Source organism: Manis pentadactyla, chromosome 15, assembly GCF_030020395.1.
Source record: "Manis pentadactyla isolate mManPen7 chromosome 15, mManPen7.hap1, whole genome shotgun sequence".
NCBI classification, from domain to species: Eukaryota; Metazoa; Chordata; class Mammalia; order Pholidota; family Manidae; genus Manis; species Manis pentadactyla.
This window is the reverse complement of record NC_080033.1, coordinates 10,187,771-10,206,739: the sequence shown is the minus strand read 5'-3', so window position 1 is coordinate 10,206,739 and position 18,969 is coordinate 10,187,771. Positions and strand designations below refer to the sequence as shown.

At 56.3% G+C, this 18,969-nt stretch overlaps 2 protein-coding genes across 6 annotated transcripts in view; both read right to left on the bottom strand.

The window, feature by feature from the left end:
* Positions 1-1,890: 1,890 nt before the first annotated feature.
* On the bottom strand, positions 1,891-8,032 carry CEACAM3 (CEA cell adhesion molecule 3). The gene is made up of 8 exons (XM_036896596.2): positions 7,824-8,032; positions 7,460-7,634; positions 6,241-6,600; positions 4,228-4,348; positions 3,515-3,567; positions 3,159-3,190; positions 2,712-2,753; positions 1,891-2,445 (listed from the first exon to the last, which is right to left on the bottom strand). The coding sequence occupies exons 1-8, from the start codon at positions 7,932-7,934 to the stop codon at positions 2,356-2,358; spliced, it is 984 nt and encodes a 327-aa protein (XP_036752491.2). The 5' UTR covers positions 7,935-8,032; the 3' UTR covers positions 1,891-2,355.
* A 2,757-nt stretch (positions 8,033-10,789) lies between these two features.
* The window catches only part of CD177 (CD177 molecule), a 28,976-nt gene continuing 20,796 nt past the window's right edge, over positions 10,790-18,969 (bottom strand). For 2 of the 5 annotated variants that reach the window (XM_057493069.1, XM_057493070.1), the window contains exons 3-10: positions 18,385-18,525; positions 17,950-18,132; positions 17,354-17,473; positions 17,037-17,153; positions 14,376-14,516; positions 13,496-13,681; positions 13,234-13,368; positions 10,790-12,968 (exon numbers count right to left, since the gene is read on the bottom strand). In XM_057493069.1, the coding sequence (XP_057349052.1) occupies positions 12,727-12,968; positions 13,234-13,368; positions 13,496-13,681; positions 14,376-14,516; positions 17,037-17,153; positions 17,354-17,473; positions 17,950-18,132; positions 18,385-18,466 (1,206 nt within the window). In that variant the 5' untranslated portion in view covers positions 18,467-18,525 and the 3' untranslated portion in view covers positions 10,790-12,726. Of the gene's footprint in view, positions 12,969-13,233; positions 13,369-13,495; positions 13,682-14,375; positions 14,517-17,036; positions 17,154-17,353; positions 17,474-17,949; positions 18,133-18,384; positions 18,526-18,602; positions 18,881-18,969 lie in introns of those variants that run through there. The other 3 variants (XM_057493068.1, XM_057493067.1, XM_057493071.1) reach the window with 3 other exon arrangements.

Sequence of the window (18,969 nt, the reverse complement as noted above, 5' to 3'; positions counted from 1 at the left end):
GATGTCCTACCTAAAATCTAATCAATACTAAAATAATCAAAATCAAACAGAGTATGTTCCCTGACAGCAATAATCAAATAAAAAAACATAACAGAAAGAAAACAGGAAAATCTTTTTTGGGGGATGCTTATGCAACTGGCTGCTTGGGGGTCTAGGCTGGGTCTCAGGGACCAGAGTGCTAGGTCAGGGGCTGCTCCATGTGAGTAACAGGTGTGTTTCCAAGGTCAGGACCGAGGGCCAGAAGCTCATCACAAACCCTTCCTTGCCGTAGATAAGACAGTGGACTGACTCTCAGGGGCAGAGAGATTTCCTGAGAGGCCCCAGCAGGTCCTCAGCCTCCCCAAGGCCTTACTACGGTGCAGCGATCAGCCATGCGGGAGTTGTAGTGGACGTGCAGAGATTCCTGATTTACAAATCAGAGCACAATCGGGTTCTCCCTGTAACACAGTCTGCCTCCTGGTGTCTGGTGTCCCATAGAAATGGGCGGCCTTTCCAGCAGCCCCTCCCAGGGTGTCCTCCCTGCTGCAGCCATGGAATGACAAAGCTGCGGCGCTGTCCATGGTGCTGACAATCCCGCTACCCAATGGCTCAGGGGACCCGATGGTCCAGTGGGGATCAAGGCACTCTTTCACCTTAGCAGATGAGGACTAATGACAAGCAAGAGGTGCACAGGGCTTCAGGGAGCGTGGACTGGCTCTGTCTCCACCCCTCGAGGGCAGTCAGGGGCTATGGGCATCACCGCAGGAACTGCCCCACAGTCGGGGTGACCAAGTCCAGGCTGCCCAGGAGCAGTTAGGCCAGCAAGATGATGAGCATGGACTTGAGAGGAGCAGAGGACAGAACATGGGCCCTCAGTGACATGCACAGCCTGGTCCCCCACATGTGTGAACATGTTGCACAATATTACACACTGAATTCAGGCCAGTGATTGGCAGGTTGCGGTGGTTTACCCAGTGGGCCTGATATAGTTACAAGGATCCTTTCCTGTAGGTGAGGGAGGGAGATGGCAGTGGGAGAGCCAGTAGGAGACGTGGGATGGAAGCAGATCACAGCCTTCAGGCCGCTGCACTGCTGCTCTGAAGAGGGAGGAAGAGGCCCCAGCCCAGGAATGCAGCTTACAGGCCAAGGAAATGACTCCAGAGAGAATGCAGCTCGGGGGACATCTCCATTTGTGCTGAACCGCACATGAAGTTTGTCGTGATTTGTTTCAGTGGCAATAGGAAATCAACAAGACGTGTCGCTCTGCCTAACCCAACACCCGGTGCATCGGGATAAGGAGCATCTGAGCTAAATGGGGATGTGACACTTTGTAGGTCATTTCCTTACCTCTCCCCTTATGCAAGGACGCTCGGGCAATGGGAGAACCTCCTTGGAGACTGTGGGTTCTGCGCCTTGGTGCTCAGACCCTACATGGGAGCAGCACCCGCCCCAGGTCCTCAGGGAAGGACTGGGAACTGCTGGCCCGGATGTGTGGTAGGGGCTGCAGCTGAGGCCTGGTGGGAGGAGGCCCATGGCCCAGGTGGAGGAGGGAAACTGGCCCTGTGCCGGGAAGCCCAGGAGGGTTAGTGGGGGAGCCCTCCCTCTGGGACATGGGCCCACATATGTGGTTGGAGGCATGTCTCAGTGAGGTCCACGTCAGGGAGGAAAGGGGAAGCGGATGGGAAGCAGAGCTGGGAGCACCATGCTCAGGGCAAAGAGAAGCTGCCAAGGGGAAGTGTGCAAAGGTGTGGGTCCTGCCCATGGCTGCTGCCCGTGGCGGCTCCTCTTCCTGCGGACATCAGATGGCCCCCTGTTCTGTGTACCTGAGACCCAGTGCGTGTCTGCAAAGGGGCAAACACTGGGAGGGGGCCACAGCCCGGGGTCCTGAGCAGGCTGCAGATGGGGGGATGCACCCCTGGCTGGGTCAGCTCTTGTGATCTCTTCCTTTCCTGTTAGTATGGCCCTGCCCCATATGCACCCCTCACCCTCCTCCTTCCCAGGAACAGAGATAAAATTACCCCTGTGTGACTCAGGAGAGAAGGGACCAAAGTTTCAGGTGAATTTCTGCTAGACATGTTCCCATTCAGAGCAAAAGACAAAAGAGGTGAAGGGTCCTCTTTATTCACACCCTCTCAGGTGGTGGAGGAGGGTCAGGTCACTGTCCCTGGAAGCTCCCCCACTTCCTGGGGGGATGGGAGCCTTTGTCTGGCCCACCCAGGAATCAGGGCAGCCCTTCGGGGTCTGCAGAAATCAGGAGGGTCGGGAACCTGGCCTCGGGTCCCTGAATATGCCCAGGCTCAGAGCTGATTTTCTGGTTCAGGCTCCAGCTTGTGACCCTAGCCAGGGAGTGGGGTCAGGCGGACCCTGCCACAGCTCTTAAAGAGCAGCTGATGGAGGAAACGAAGAAGCCGCATCTGCTTTATGGTCAATGCGGCAGTAAATGTTCGTGTCGGGGTGTGACAAACACTGTAAAAGAAGAAGAGGCCAAACACTCACCAGGAACCTTCGCAGAACCTGTGCAGCACCTGCCAGGCCCTGCGTCCACCTGGGGCTGCTCTAGGCAGGACCGGGCTGGGCCAGGGGGTTTGACCCCAGAGCCCTCCCTCCTCCCATCACCTTCTGTTTCCCTTTCTGCCGTCATTTTCTGAACCTGGTAGATCAGCAGGGGGTGGCCTGGGGGCATCTGGGACCCTTGGGGCTGTGGGACCAGAGCATTCATTGCCCACACTCACCTCATAGATGGGAACAGCTGCCCTGGCATCAGGTAGTGGGGCCTGGAGTGGGTGGAGAGCAGGCAAAGCAGACAGGGACGGAGCATCATTTCTTTTCAGCAGTGACCAAATCTGCTTCCACTGGAGCCAAATCCTAGCCTGTCACCCCATACACCAGCTGCAGTCCACACCGAGCTCCACCCTGACCTTGTTGACCTGGGACCCCTGACTGAAGGCCCTGGTAGACTCCAGGGTTCTGTTCATGCTGACTGAGGGGACCAGTGGGGCTCAGGACAGGGTGGGGTGTGGTCGCCCCCTGACAAGGGGGCCATGTTGATGGGATGGTGCCCATCTTGTCCTGGCTGCTCCGGGGGTGGGTTCACTGCTGTGCTTTAGGTTGGCTGAACCCCTCCCCAGACTGTGCAGCCAGGACCTCGGGTGAAGGGCTATGGTGGGGGATGGGCTTACCTGTGAGGTGGAGCTGCTGGAGGGACTTCGGCCTGGGAGCAGAGACAGGAGTTGGCATCCAGGGGTGTGGGGAAGCCGAGGCCCACCCTCCCAGGAATGGCTGGAATCTTCAGCTCCCACAGTACCAGGGGACAAGAGCGCCTCTCAGAGTGAGACCCTCTGGACACGGAAGGGTCCAGTGACAGCCGGATGGTGACCTGGGACCCAGAATGCACAGGTCCAGGCTGGCTGGCCCTCAGGGTCACTTGTGTAGAAGCCCCAGATAAAGGGTCAGAGCCCTGGGGGTGCCTGGTGGGACTGGACACTGTGCTGCAGGGCCCGGGCTCCCAGCTGCTCAGGGCTGAATGGACACTCACCAGGGGTGGGTGCTGGAGGGCCAAACTCTTTGTGTAAACACTGGCGACTGGCCCTAGAAAAGGTCATGCTGTTAGGTGAGGGGCTCTGGGAGAGGCCACAGCTTTGGTGTCAGAACAAGGGACACGGAGGGACTCTTTCCCATCAGGGGGCAGAGGCCTCCTTTCCCCTGCAATGCTAAGAGCGGCTGGCCCAGTAGGGGGGCTCCCAGCAAACGCCTCAGGAGCCACACGGGTGTCGGCCCAGAGGGGAGATGTGCAGGCCAGAAGAGGATTCGGAGAGGGCTGGCGGAGAGGGCCCAGGACCCGGGAATGGAACCAAGCCACAAGGCTGACTGGGTGGAAGGGTCACGGCCCCGAGGGAGAGCAGGGGCCACCCTGTGCGCAGGACCCTCAGGCCTGCTGGATCCCGTTGAAGGTGGTGCCCCTATGTGACTAGGCCTGTCCCATCAGGCCAGCACTGCTGCAGGGTTGTGGAGGGAACTAGAACCACCCTGAGGGGTGGATCCTTAAATGGGCCTCAAGTCAGGGTGAGGGAGCTGGTGGGAGGTGCCCCAGGTCAACATCTGGTGAGGGAGGGGTGGGTGGAGTCAGAGGAATGTCCACAGGGGGTCTGGAGACAGGAGAACCAGCCCAGCGTCCCAGGATGGGGTCCCCTTCTTGCCATCCTGGGGTAGCTGGCGGGATGGGATCAGCTTGGGGAGATGCCATCCTACCTTCCAGTCTTCTTGAGGAACAGGAAACACCCTAGGGCAGCTGCCAGTGCCACCCCGACCAAGACCCCAATCACAGTGCCGGGGATAGTCCATGGGGAGGACTCCGAGGCTTTCTCATTTGCTGAAAGAAGAGAAATTGTATTAAGTCCTCAGTAGTTTGCAAGGAAACTGGAGGGATCTTGGAGGGCAGTAGCCTGGTTATGGAGGAAGGAAATGCCACTGAGTCTGTGTGTGGCTAGGGTGTTGTCACCACATCTTCCCCATAACCCCTGCTGAGTTGCATCATTTTCTGTGTCTCCACTGAAACCTTGGACTCACTCTAACCCTTCACAGTCCAGTCCCCTGTCTTGTTCACTTTCCTTTGAAGGCCTCTTTTCCTCTTATGTTGCGCACTCCCCCGTTCCTTCTTTTCCATCACTGTCCACTGTGTGGAGGGCAGGCGACTGAGTGGGAGTGACCTGGGGCCTGGGGCCACGCTCCTTCCACAGAATCTCAGCCATTCACAGCCGCAGGGAGCTTTGTAAAGGTATCCCGGATCATGGCCCTGACCGTGGGAACACGGCTGTGGGTTTTATTCAGGTGATGATCTGCAAGGAGAGGACTGCTCCTCCCTGACCCCCTGGTCACCCCAGGGGGAGCCCTGACATCTCTGTAGTACTATTACCAGGAGCCCCATCTCAGTCCACATGTGACACACATGGTGAGGTATTTTTTTCCCCAGTGAACTCTTGGGTGACTCTTTTGCGGCTTTTGTGACATGAATACTTCAGGCCCTGATCCTTGTACACAGTTCTGTGTGTGTTGGAAAAGGCAGATTTGCCAGCCCTGTTCATCTCTGGGGCAGGGCAGCTTTACGTACAATAGGGAAGGCATTTACTTCAGGTTAAATAATTTATTAGGGAATGAGGATGCCCTGCCTAGTAACCTTAGGAAATCAACCATTTCCAGTCTAAAGGAAACTCTAGTTCTGAAGAGGACTTTTACTTCCATGTCTTGAATTGAATATTGCAGTGAAGGAAATCTCTAGAAAGGCATGGTTGCAGTTTTAACAAAATCTTGGCATTCTTAGGAATAGAAGGAAACTACTGCAACATAATAACGGCCTCATGTGACAGGCCTGCACCCAGCACCACACTCAAAAGTGGGGCACTGAGAGTTTCTCCTCTAAGATCAGGAAGAAGACAAGGATGTCACTTTCAGTGTCCCATTTGCATAGTAGAAAAGCCCCAGCCATAACAATCAGGCAAGAAGGAGAAATGGATGCATCCAAATCAGAAAGGAGGAAATACAGTTATGTACATATGTTTGCAGATGGCATGAACTTATATGTAGACAACCCCAAGGATTCCACAAATCTGGTAGAACTAACAAACGAATTTGGCCAAGTTGCAAGACACAAAATCAACATACAAAAATCAGGTGTGTTTCTCCACACAAAAATGAACTATCCAAAATGGATATTAAGAAAACAATTGAAATTACAATAACTTTGCAAGGAATAAAATACTTAGGAATAAATTTAACCAATGAGGTAACAGACGTGTATAGGGAAATCTAGCAATCATGTGGAAAGAAATTTACAAAACCACAGATAAATGGAAAGACATCCCATGTTCACGAATAGGAAGACTCACCATAGTTAAGATGACAATACCACCAAAGAGACACACAGATTCAATGCAATCCTTTCCAACATTCCAATGAAATATTTTGTAGAGAAAGAAATTTCCAAAAACTCACATAGAATCTCAAGGGATCTCAAATAACCAGTTCCAGACTCAGGCCCCATAGAGGCAGGTGGGGCATTCTGTCCTGCTGTTCGATAATGACTGACCAGACACACTGACCCCGTGAATGGCACTGCAGGGACTAGGAATCCAGAAATGAATGAGGGGGGCAGGCAGGGAGCAGGGGGTGGTGAGTACGTGAGGGAAAGCTCTACCAGTCAATCTACTGATTGTGAAGTACAGTTCACCCCACCCAACACCCAGAGGTCAGAGAGGAATCACTCACGGTAGACACCAAGCTGGACAGCTGCTGTTGTACTCTTTAAAAGACTTCCGTGTAAGGCTTGTAGGGTGTAGTATCCTGTGTCCTCCTGGGTGACATTCTGGAACAACAGCGATCCATTGGGGTATATTGTCTCTCGGCCGCTGTATGTGATCCCTGGGGTAACTGCTTGTGTGTTTATTACATATGATACAATTGTAGAGTTGAAATTTACACGGTTCCCTTTGTACCAGACATAGCCTAGAAGACTCTCAGGAGGATTGTGAGCAAGCAGACGAACATCCTGCCCTTGGACAGCATTGGGCGGCACTGACTCCACAGTGAGCTGGGCAGTTGTGGGCAGGTTCCAGGTTAAGAGTGAGACTAGGAGGGAAGAAGGAGAGATTCATCAATATGGAGACCTATTATTGGGATAGAAAGATGAGACCCTGGTTCCTGAGCAGGGCTCTTCATCCCTCAGCCTTGGTATGTGTGTGTGTGTCTCCTACTGGTCAAGGTCAGGAGCACGACCACCATGACTTCAGCCCCTCGGCCCCTCTGTTTCCAATGCTCTTCCCAGTGTCTGTCCGGTTGGGTCCCACACACACTGAGGGCATCCTTGGGAGACACCTGCCCTGACCACCTCCTCTGAAGACCCTCCGTCTCCACTTTCTGACCGGCCCCTGCTCTGTTCCCTCCACGGTCTTGTCTGCCCCTGACAGCACATCCTAGATCTCCCTGCGTGTCTGCCTCCCTCCCCGTAGAACGTGAGCCCCAGGCGGCAGGGCCCGCCTGATCTGGCTGCACCCAGCGGGGGAACAGGGTGCAGGTACCCAGGCGGCAATGAATCAATGTTCCCAGGCCCTCCGTGTCCCTCCTGGCGTTTATATGACAAAATCTGAGGTTGGTGAGAAAGGGCGATATTTATTAGCCTTTGGTTATGGTTTTATTTTTATTTTAGTGTCACCTCCCATTATTTTTCTTCTCAGTTTTCCTAATTCAATACTCAGAGATGAATAACCTGTAAACCTCACAGCAGTTGAGATTTCCCTGCCTCTCACCACTTCCGGACCATGAACCCTCCTGCTGCTGAGCCGCAGCCCCGCCCGCCCCTGTGCCCCTGTCCCCGCCGCTCAGGCGCAGAGGGAAGCCGCTGCCCCTCTCGGAGCCCTGTCCGCCCCCGGAGACCCCAGCCGCTGTCTCCCATCCCGCCGCCCTCTCCCCGGGAATCGTCCCTTCTCACCTGCCAGCAGGAGCCCCTGCCAGGGGACCGGCCCTCGGGGGGCAGGGGCTGCGGGGGGCGCCAGGGTGTCCACTGCCGGTCTGTCCCCGCCTCTGTGAGAAGAGCTTCTGCTCCGGAGCCGCTCGGACCACTGCCGTCCCCAAGTGCCGGCTCTGCCTGCCTTCCTCCCTCTGTCCTCCTGGGGTGGAGCGCTTCGCGGGGTCACGTGGGCCGGGGGCGGGGTCTAGCCTGAGACCCTCCCTCTCCCCGCCCACACACACACACACACTCTCTCTCACACTCACACAAGCACGCCCTTGATGGATAAGCACAAGCCTGTGGCGTTGGTTTGGGCGCACAGTCAGCCTCCCCTCAGTCCTCACACCTCCACATCAGGCTTTTCCTTCCAGAGCAGGAGCCTGGGGGCTACATCAAGACTTCTTGTCACAGGATGTTCCCGCTGTGCATCGGAATCATCCGTGCGACTTGAAAACATTTCCAGATGCCCAGGTGACAGCCTTAGAAATGCTGCCTTAGGAGCTGCTCAGGTGACGTGGATGCTGAGCGGGGCTGAGGCCCTGTGATGTGCGCCGCGGGACAGCATGTCCCCTTCTCCTGCGCTCAGGGAGGCTGTGCAGACCCCGTTCCAATGCAGATTCTGACTCGGCAGGTGCTGGGGGGACCCGAGTCTGTGTCTTAATAACCACCAGAGGATGCTGGTCACATTGATAACCACACTGTGGATAACAAGGTTGATGGAGACCCCCTCCCCCTGAGAGGACAGCTCGCCCACCCACCCCGGTGTGACCTCTGCTGTGTCCTGACCTTGGTTCTGTCCACACCATACACACAGCCCCAGGAGTCCCCAAACCCAAGGGATTATTTCCCTTTGAACACAGAAATAGAGCTGGTTACCAAGGTCTTCCCACTGATCTTAAATGCTCTGGGAGACGCCCAGCAGGCAGGTCACAGAGAGGAATGCAGGGAGAGAAAGGGGCCAGCTGGGTGATGAGAGGGGAGAGGTCCCACCCTCTGTGCCTGGGCGTCAGCAGTCTGGCCTCTGACCCCGGGCACAGGCCCAGGACCCGGTGTCTGAGGAGTGCAGGTCCTGGGTGTGAGGAGGGAGGTCCCCTGCGTGTGGTGGGAAGAGATGACAGTTGCGGGAGTTGGGTGGCTGGGGGCTCACTGTTCCTGGGGGTGAGGACCGAGGGTGACCCTGCCTCTCCGTGGCTATTGGCTGAGCCGTGGCTCTAGAGCCTGTCGTGTGCTCCCGGGACATGCTGGGCAGCCCGCGTCCTCTGCCTGGTGGACTTCCCTGAGGTCACTCACCCTGCCTTCCCCATGGGTGGTACCAGGTGAGGTAGGGAGCTGCACAGCGTCCCCTACGACGGAAGGGTGCTCCCAGGTTGTTACAAGGACCTGGCTGGACAGAACAGGCCTGTGGGAGGGTCGTGCAGGTTCTGTTAGGAAAAGGGATGTAAATGAGGCTCTTTGTCCACCTCTTTCATCAAAGCCAGATTCCTGTGTCGTCTTGGATTCCGATGCTGCCCCCTGGAGGGTACGAGGAGACCTGCTGCCAATGTCGGGGCTGCACCAAGGAGGCTGACCAGGCTCAAAGGGATGAGGCAGCCCTGAGTGCTGGGCAGAGATGGGCCACGACCCCTGGAGGAGGGGCTGGTCAGCCGGGTCCTGGTCACTGTGGGTCCCCAGGCTGCCCAACTCCACCCCAGTCAGGCTGAGTCCAGGGAAAGGACAGGATTTGTGCAGAGAACTGACCCACTGTTGGGTGACCAACCCCACAGGGGACTGTGCTGCCTCAGGAGAGACTCTCTGTCCCTGAGATTTAAAAGGAGGGCCTGGTGGGGTGTCTCTTGAAACCCTTGGGGGAGGGCACTGGCCTGGGGGACTGGGCCCCAGAATGCCCTGTGGTCCCTCAACAGAGCCCTGGGAGGCTCTGTCACCTGCTCTAGGCCTCCTCCAGGGCCCAGGGCTGGAGCAGCTCCTCCTGGAGACTCCGACATGGGGTCCTGGGGCTCCTCTGTTAGGGGAAGGGAGGTTCCCGAGGGTACCCCCAGCCCTTGTAAGGTGGAAGCAAATGCAGACCCTGGGTTCTCCCGTCCCATCCTGCAAGGGACGTTCCTCTCATTCCCCAGGATCCTCAGGGGACCACAGCTGGTGTCCCCACAGACAGGGACCCCCAGGATGGGGCGTGGCCTTTGTGGTCAGGGTGGGGCTCTGACCTCCCGTGGTGGTAACTCCCCCTGGGGTGGAGGGCCTGAGTTTGTGGGAGGTCAGTCACTCCAAGGAAGAGGTGGGGAGGGGGGCCCATTTTCTGGGAATGAATGTGCATTGAGCCCTCACTGTTGTGCAGCCCCCATCCTTCCTTGACTCTACAAGAGATAAAGACCCTTCCCTAGGACATGGGCAGGCACCTGCTGGCCTCCTCCCAGGCTGGGGTCAGGGCTCCTGGGTCTCAGGGAACATGGTCTCTCCCCAGGTGTCACACAGGTGGTGACATGCTTCTAGTATATGGTTTCTCTCATCCATTTAATGGTTATTTACTGAGCATCTGTGACATGTCAGGCCCTGGGAACTCCAGAGAACAGGACACACCTGGGCCCTACACTCATGGAATCACAGAACTGAGGAGTTAATTATAATGGGGAGAAGGGCCATGGAGGAAAGTGTCTGGAGCATCCGGAGCATGGAATGGAGTCTCACCTGATCTGGAGGTGCATGGAGCACCCCTGAGAAAGGGACCTTCTGGCAAGACTAGGAATGTGAGTGGACATTTGCCCCTTGAAGGAGGGAAGCTGTGGAGGGAGGAGCTGCCCGCAGAGGGACCCGTCTTCGGGTGGGCAGATGCCTGGCTGGATGGAGGGGCTGACAGCGTCCGGTGTGGGAGCTTGGAGAGCAAGAGGACTGTGGGCTCAGTGAGGCTGGCACGGGTCAGGCCTGCTCTGACGAGTTTGTTTTCCTTTTTATACATCCTTGAGGTGTTCACGTTAGGGTCTTTATTTCAGATCATTTTCTTTTTAAATGTAGGCATTTATTGGTACACATTTCCCTCGTAATAGTGCTTTTGCCCAGTCCCATAAGTCTGGGTATGTTGTCTTTTTGTTTTCATTAGTATAAAGGTATTTTCTAATTTTCTTTCCATGCTGCGGTGGAGGGGTTGTTTTCACAAAGACAGCTTCTATGATATTCTGATACAAATTCTTTGTACGTAAGTGTGCATTTTTGTACAGTATATAGCTAGGGATGGAATTGCTGGGTCATTAAGGTATGTGTATCCTCAGCTTTATTAAACAGTGACAAATTTTGTCCAAAAGTTAAATCATGCTTACTCTATTCTCTTTTTTAAATTTATTTTTATTAAGGTATCATTGATATACACTCTTATGAAGGTTTCACAAGAAAAATAATATGGTTATTACATTCACCCTTATTATCAAGTCCCCCCATACCCCATTTCAGTCACTGTCCATCAGTGTAGGAAGATGCCAGAGTCCCTATTTGTCTTCTCTGTGCTATGCTGTCTTCCCCGTGACCCCACACACACCATGTGCACCAATCATGATACCCCACAATCCCCTTCTCCCTCCCTTCCCACCCATCCTCCCCCACCTCTCCCCTTTAGCAACCAAGTCCATTCTTTTTTAATATTTTCTGGCTTCTGCCTTGGGGAGGTAGAAAACTCCCCAAATATAGCAGAGTCCTTTACATGCTGGGCAGCTAGAACACGAACTGTGCCCATCATGAGAATCTCCCCTGGGCCCTCCAGGTGGCGATGTCCAACAGGGAGCGGGACATCCAGGCCTGGAGCTCAGGAGCCAGGTCCTGCTAAGAGCTGGAGACTTGAGAGGCACGTGCTTACGGAAGAGCAGTCATGAACGGGGAGCGGGGGGCTTGTGGGCAGTGAGAGGAAGGAGCCGGCACAGACCCTGGGGAACAGCCACATTTAAAGGCTGGTGAAGCAGCTGAAAACAGGAGTGACGGGCAGGATGATGTCTTCCAAATTCACCAGGTTGGGGGTGCCAGGAGAATGTGATTAAAAGGAAAGGCGCCTCTCAACCCCCAAACCCTCCACACAGGTAGAAGAGGGAATCAAAGGCAGTTGTATGACTGACTGAGCATTAAAGCCAGAATGGGATGAGCATCACAGGCGATCCACTAAGAACTACAAAGACAGAAAGAAAGCTGACCCCTTATGTGGCCAGGCAGACAGAAGCCATTACACACACGCTCTCAAGATAAACAACAGCTAGTCCTCAAGTAAGAGGATTGGACAGCACCATCTGTCACCCGTACTTCATCCTAAATTCACCTGGTAATGGGGTGGCCGCCTGTGTCAGCTAATTGGCTTTCTCCAAAGGAAAAGTGAACTTCTCATATTTTGATGGAGATAGTTTTGCAACTTGGAGGGAGGGGCCCGCCTGACTCAGGCTCCTGCCCCCCCCACCCTGGGAGACAGGGGCGGGACCTTCCTTGCCATTACATTTCAAAGCTGGCAAGAGGCTATTTAAAATTTTTAGAAGATTTCCATACACCTCTCAGAGATAAAGAAGTTCAATGATACATTTTTCTATAGAAAATGCTCTGAAATAAAGGGGGATCTCTTTCCCTTTTTGTGCCAGGGAAGATGAAGTTTTCTTTCCTTTTTGATTTGCATTTACCCTTAGGGGGCTGATGCCAGGAAAGAAGTACGGTGTTGGGTCAAATGCCGCAACACCAGCCTGAGGAGCACCGGGCAAGTGTAGCAATGGAAGAGGATGTTGGTGACTTTGGTAAGAGGGATGTTCGAGAAGGGGGCGATGGAAAGCGGGAAAGGAAGGGTGAGTGGAAGGTGAAAAAATAGAAGCAAAGAAATGTATCCAGACAGCTGAAGATATGTGACTGAGAAGGGAGGAGGCGGTGGGAGGAAGAATAAGCCAGGAAGTGAGTTTCTTTTTTAAAGTGGCTTGGGAGGACTTGTAGGAAGGGGGACAGAGCCAGTGCCGAGGGGAAGGCTGGCGACCTGACCCACTCTTAGATCTCTGGGTGCCCTGCCCTCCCCTCACGTAGAGAAACCCTGTGTTGGGGGAAAGGATGGTGTGTTATCAGACACAGGTGGCCACTGCTCGAATGTCCATAGGGCAAGTTCAATGTTCCCAAGCCCCTCCCTAAGTGGTTATCAGGTCATAAAGTGTGTGGGGATAATAATTCATGGAGAGGACTGGGAAATTCAGCATCCAAGGCTGTTCCGTTATGAGTTCAAGGGAGGGTTGGTTGCGGAGGTGTGGCAGGGGCTAAGAATCATCGGGAAATAGGGTCAGCACGGAGGGTTCCCCATACCAAAGGGCTAAAAATAGCCCAAGGCCAACCGCCCAAGCCAGATAGAGGGGAGGGGCAGCTCTGGCTTGGGGGAGCGTTTCATTCCCATCAGAACTCTCGTATACAGAGAAGACCCCAATATCCCAGGTATGGTTCAACAAGGAGCCGGAAGGCTGGGTCATGCAGCCCTGAACGTTCACTGTGTAGGACGCCCCACCTAGAGAGTGAACACTGAGTCAGAGAGGACTCAAAGTGGGCCACTGAACCTCCTATGGCCTGGGAGTCCCAGACGCTCCCCCTCCAGCCTCAGACCAGGAGACCAGACTCTCAGTCCCCTCCTCCCTGAGACCTAGACATTTGGGTTCCCAGCCCCCTCCACCCACAAACCCACGAGCCAGGGCCTCATGCACCCTCGCACCTCAGGACCAGTGAATCCAGGACCCCAACACCTTTATCTTTGGAACCTGCCCTTTGGTACTCACCTCCGCTGAGACGAATGTAGCCACTGTAACATTGAGTGGTGCCCTTAGGACAGGTGATATTTTTAGAATTTTCTGCGCAGGTCCCAGAGACCTCCACACAGGCAGGACACTGTAGGTCTCCTGGGGCAGGCACAGCTGGGGAGCAGAGAGAAAGCTGGGGGTGCACAGCTCTGTAGCCACCTACCCTGAGCCTTGGAGTCTCTGTGACTCTGGGGCCCATCGCTCTGTCCTTGGCCCCAGCCGTCCCTCTGGGATCCCATACCTGGATGGGGGAGGGAATTCAGCAGGACGCTGGTGCTGTTGGCCCTGTTGCAACCATCAGAGGAGCAGAACTGGGCGTAGGAGGCAATGAGCACGCCGGGCGGCCCCGAGTGTATGGAGATAGTGGGGGCAGGCTCCGTCCAGTCCAAGCTGCAGCCTTTGCTCCCCAGGATGAGTGACGTGTGTCCTGAGGGTGAGACAGCGAAAGCTTGGCTGGGAGGGAGGCTGAGCCCCAGGTTCTTCATCACCAGCAGGCAGGCAGAGGGTGGGCTCAGCATCCCTGATTACAAGAGAGTGTCTGAGTGTGGGGTCCAGGCTGGGGCCAGTGCCTGAGTCCTCTGCGAGCTCTGCCACCTCTCACAGTGTCGCTCAAATGTCACCTTCGGAGTGAGCCCCCCCGAGCACCCAGTTTCAAATCACAGCCTTAATCTCACTCTCCCTTTTCCCTCGCTGCTGCGTTTCTCTCCATAGCTCTCACCTGCCCATCCATATCTTACGTCTTTGTTCTTTGTTGTTTTCTGCTATCCTCTGTGCTTAAAGCTGCAACGAGGCAGGCACAGTGGGATCTGAAGTGCCTACAACATGCCCTCCATATATTAGGTGCTCAGTAAACCTTGAGTGAAGGTTTACTTCACCGAGGTTACTCTGGTGGGTGGCTCTGTGCTCAGCCCTTCCCCTGGACCGGCCCCTATATCCTCACCATCATCCAGCCAGGCAGGAGGTATTCTTGCCATCACCTCGCCCTGTTTTCAGACTGGGAAACTGAGGCACAGAAAGAGCAAGAGTTGGGCTTAGAACTCCTGGCCTAAGGGGAATCGGGCAGGAAATGCATGGGACAGAATCCAGGGTGGGGAGACCCCAGGCTTGTCGAGCAAACTCACCTACATCTATGAGCAGAAGCGTCTCCTGACACACCTCCACAATATCACAGGTCTGTTGCCTCTGCGTGGGCCATTTGACAGGTTCATGAGACAGGTTGTGATGAGTCCACTGCATGTTTCCCTGGTGACAGGTCAGTAAACCTGAGGAGGAGGAATACCAGGGCCTGTTCCAGCCAAGGGCCCAGCCATGTCTGTCCTTCCTGGTGTCATGCTTGGGAAGGTGATCACATCCTTGGGTTGCAGTCCTGGTGACCTGGCCCCAGTGTCCCCGAATCTCACATTGATAAAACATCGGAAGGCAGAGTTCCACTCCCATCCTTTAGGCTGTTTTTGTTCAAACACCCGCAGAGAACTTTACCTGATGCTGCTGGAGGAAGGCTGCTTCTGCCTTTGGGATGAGAGAAACTGTGGCTCTTTCTGAGCCTGAGTCTGACTAACTTGGCTCCCCTTCCCGGACATCAAGGTCCTCACCAATGAGGACAATGAGGAAGGTAGCCTGATGCCATGTATCTTTTAATGGTAAACACTATATTCCTAACGAAAGTACTCCATTGCCACATGTGCACTGGGCACTTCCTTGGTGCCCAGCTGTCCCGCTCCCTGGCTTAGCCCATATAAGCCTCCCAAGGGGCTCACTTCACCTGGACTCCATCATTCCTCACAGCCACTCCCATCGTCGTGCCCATTTTCAAGATGGGAAACAGAGGCAGAGGACGGTTACGGTGCTTGCCCAATGCCCCACCACTAGTCTCTGGCAGAGCTGGGCTCAGAACTGGCATTCTGGTTCCTGGGGTGAGTGATGGGCAGACGGGCGGATGACCAGCCTCGGCTTCCTCGGCCCCTGTGGGCCTCAGGAGCACAGTCGCAAACCCGTGAGCCGGGACCTTGTGAAGGCCCCCCCATGAGCCCCAGGCAGGCGTGCCCCGGTGCAGAAGCTCCTCACCGAGATGTACCAGCTGCAGACGTGTGACCTTCTCAACAGCCCCATGAAGGTGGCCACTCATTTCCCCACTTCACAGACCACAAACTGGCCCGAGCCTGGGGCGCGCTCCCCAGCCCCCATCTTCCCCATTTGGGCCACAACACCTCCTTCTTGCACTTGCTCATGGAAACTGCTGGAGCTCTGGACAGTCCCTTTCCCTCACACCCCACGTTGCACCCATCAGCAGATCCTTGGCTTAAACTGCAACATACTTCTGGAACGACTTAGGAACTAAGTCCGCGGCTTCCTCCAGGGTCCCAAACCCCTTGGATCTAAGGTGCTTCCTCCCGAGTCTCCCTGTGGGTCTCCCACCCTCTCCCACCTCCCCAAGCTCTGTCCTCCACAAAGCAGCAGCCAGAAGGATCCTCAGAAAAGGTAAGGCGATTCACGTCTCTCTGCTCAGAAACCTCCAGTAGCTCCCCATCCCGCTCAGAATAAAAATTTTAAGTCCTTAAATGACCCCTAGGCCCTCCTTGCTTGGGCACCACTACCTCTCCATCCACACCCTGCTCTGCTCTCCTGGTGACACTGCTGGAGCCACTCTGGCCTCTGCACTCTTCCTTGAACACACAGCAGGCACTCGCTCACCCCAGGGCCTCTGCATATACTGCCCTGCCCCCAGCTGTCTGGATCATCCCATCCTCCCTGAACTCAGAGAGGTAATGATCCCCAGAGCCCATTCAGTAAGAGCCCAGCCAGGAACCGCATCTTTCCAATCCAGACACTGGCTTTTTTGGGAGGCTGTGCTCTCCCAAACTTTCACCCCACTGCTCTCCTGGAACTGCTGCCCACATCCACAGGAGGACAGTCAAGGCTGCCCACGATCCAGGCCTCGGTGCTTCCTCAATGGGCTCCCGCCTTGGCCTGTTTTGGGCAATCTGAGCTCTTGCACCGGGCCTTCCCCGACCCCATTTCCTTGGCAGGAGCTGTTCTCCCATCCCCCGGAATGGCTGCCTCTTCATTTGCCGGGGTTTGGGGTGGTATGGGGTATGTGTTATGTGCCTGGTACGCTTGTCTGCTGAGTAGAGTGTGTGTATGGCCTGTGAGCAGTTGTGTGTGTGTGGTGTATGTGGTAGATGTTTGTTGTGTGGGTATGGCATGGTGTACAAGGTATTGGGGGCCCTCCCGGTGTCCCCATTTGGCTGCTGCTTTCCCTGTCACAGTGAGGCCCTTGATTCTCTCTCTGGTCTTCTATTCTATCCCCAGGAGCAGCCAGTTCCCTGGGTGGGGATGAAGCTGTGGTGGGGGCAGGTGAAGGGAAGTGGAGGCCCGGAGTTACCCAAGTCAGGGGTGAGGAGAGGCAGGACCAGCAGCATGGAGGGATTCCCAGTCTGAAGCCAGGAGCAAGAGCTCCTGGACTCGCTCGGGCACCAAAGGGTGGGGCATCTGGCCCCCTCTGCCCCTCTGCCCTCCTCCCTGCTCCCGCTGCCCTCCCACTGGGACCCTGGGCTCCGTCCTATTTATCTGTCCCCTGGGCCACACGCCTCACCCTGCCCCTCAGCTGGACACCTGCACTGGCACCCCTGGAGAAGTGCCCACCAGGAGCATCCTGCCCTTTGCCTACGTGTCTAAGTGACGTGTGGCTGCTGGCCTCGGGATGGGTTTGAGGGCAGGCCTTCTCCAGGGGCCTGAGCCTGGCTGCACTGGGGTCACGGCCCGGCTTCTTGTCAGGTCCTCACCTCTAGGAATGCAGTTCTCAATCATTACCAAGGGCCCGATATGCTGAGTCCCTTTAAACAAGTTGCAGCCTTCTTGAGGCACGCATCCCTGGATGCTGACACTGGTTCCGATGCCCCCTGGGGAAGGAGGAGAGAGGGAAAGAGGGAGCCGCTGCCCCTGGGACCATCTAATCCTCCGCAGGGGCCGCAGCACCTGGAGCCAGGCCTGCCCTCCCCCAGGCCCCAGGTTCAGCGGTCCCCCTCCCCAAGGCCCATCTTGGTCCCCAGAACCCTTCCCCTGCCCGTTAGTGCCCGCAAGGACCTGAATCCTGGCTGACCTCCGATAAACACCAGTTCCCCACTGTAGCAGTGTGTGGTCCCGGCTGGGCAGGTCTCCTCTCTGGTAGACCTACAGCTTGCTGGGGACAAGCAGACTGGACACCTCATGGACGCTGGGACTGGGGGTGAGACAGGACGGGAGGGCTGAGGGCTCTGGATCGGGGTCGGGGGCCTTTTCCCCACCTGCCTTTTGCTGGCCCAAGAATCAGCTTCCCTCTTTCACCCCAGAGTGCCCACCTTGGGCTCCTGTCCTGCCGGCCTCAAGCTGGGCATTAAGGATGGCTGGCTGGGGAGGGGCAGAGAGGGAGGGGACAGGAGGCCTGGGGAGGGGCACCTGGGACTCATAGCACATGAGTGAACCAAACCCAAAGGCAAGAGAATGGGCGCAGACACCAGGGCCGTGGGTGGAGTCTGAGCAGCTGGTGGGACATCAGGGTGTCAGCACTGGTGGGGGCTCAGGACTGACAGGAGCTGCACTCAGGGAGGGAGTCTGGGCAGCGAGGGCGGGATGGAGGCAGGGGCGCAAGGACCTCAACCCTCAGCCCAGGTGCTGCCTCCCTGACGGCCCCCTCCCCTCCCCCTGCTCCCTGGGCACCTGTGGGGGAGGGCAGATCCCAGAGAGGGAGGGTGGTGGGGAGGTCATTGCAGGCATCCTGGCGGCACACGCGGGTGTAGGAGATGACAGACACGCCAGGGCCCGGGTTGTGCTTGGTGATGCGGGCCTCGTGATCCGTGGCCTGGGTGCAGCCCTTGGTGAGCACTATGTACACCAGAGGTCCTGGATGGGGAGAGGGGGACATGCCACTGGGACTAGCCCTCGTGTGGCCTGGAGGGAGGCTCTGCATCCTGGCCTGGGCTGAGAGGCTGGAGAGGAGGAGGAGGCAGCTGGGCACCCACAGGGGGGCCCCTGCTGGGGAGGCAGACAGCTCTGGGAATGAGGACAGGGGTCTCGAGTCCTGCGCAGAAGACAGGTGAGACCGGGCAGGGCGGCAGAGGGGACCCTGGCGTGGGGCCCGAGCGGCCTTCTCACCATTCTCGATGAGCACCAGCGTGTCCTGACAACCTTCATCTCCCTCACAGACTCTCTCGCCAGCTGTCCACTGGAGGGGCATTCGGGACGTATATTCCAGAGCCTCGAATGTCCCCCATTGACAGATCAGGGCCTGCACTCCTGAGATGGGAAGGGCAGATCCATCTTAGCGCATCCTGCAGGGAAATGCCCTCCCTAAGGAGGGGGTCCTCACTCACCAGGCCACATGAGGACGGCACCCAGGAGGGCCAGCAGGGCAGGGCTCATGGTCAGGGCTGCTGGGAACTCTCCAACCTGCTCTTTCTCCCAGGAAACCAAACCCTTTATATCTAGCCTCACCCAGGGCAGCCCAGGAAAGGGTGGGGAAGGGAGGCCTTGCTAAAGGAGGCCTGGGCCCACCCTCTGAGTCTCAAGGGCTTAAAGGCCAAGAAATCTGGGCCCTCCCCCCTTCTCCTACCCAGGAGCCCAGCCCCCAGCCCCTCCACAGACAGAAAATGTGGCCTCCGGGCCCCCAGCCCCACAGCTCCGGCTGCCCAGCCCACCTTCCTCCTGAGCCTGCCATCAGTTACAGCGGGGTTTGAGAGG

What these genes read in the sequence shown, in the direction of transcription:
- CEACAM3 (XM_036896596.2), bottom strand. Translation starts at nt 7,934, where the DNA reads ATGTTTTCAAGTCGCACGGATGATTCCGATGCACAGCGGGAACATCCT. An exon ending in GCAGGGGCTCCTGCTGGCAG is followed by an intron (nt 6,601 to 7,459) that starts GTGAGAAGGGAC and finishes CTTCCCTCCTAG; the next exon opens with TCTCACTCTTAACCTGGAAC. An exon ending in CCAGCAGCTCCACCTCACAG is followed by an intron (nt 2,754 to 3,158) that starts GTAAGCCCATCC and finishes CACCCACTCCAG; the next exon opens with GCCCCACTACCTGATGCCAG.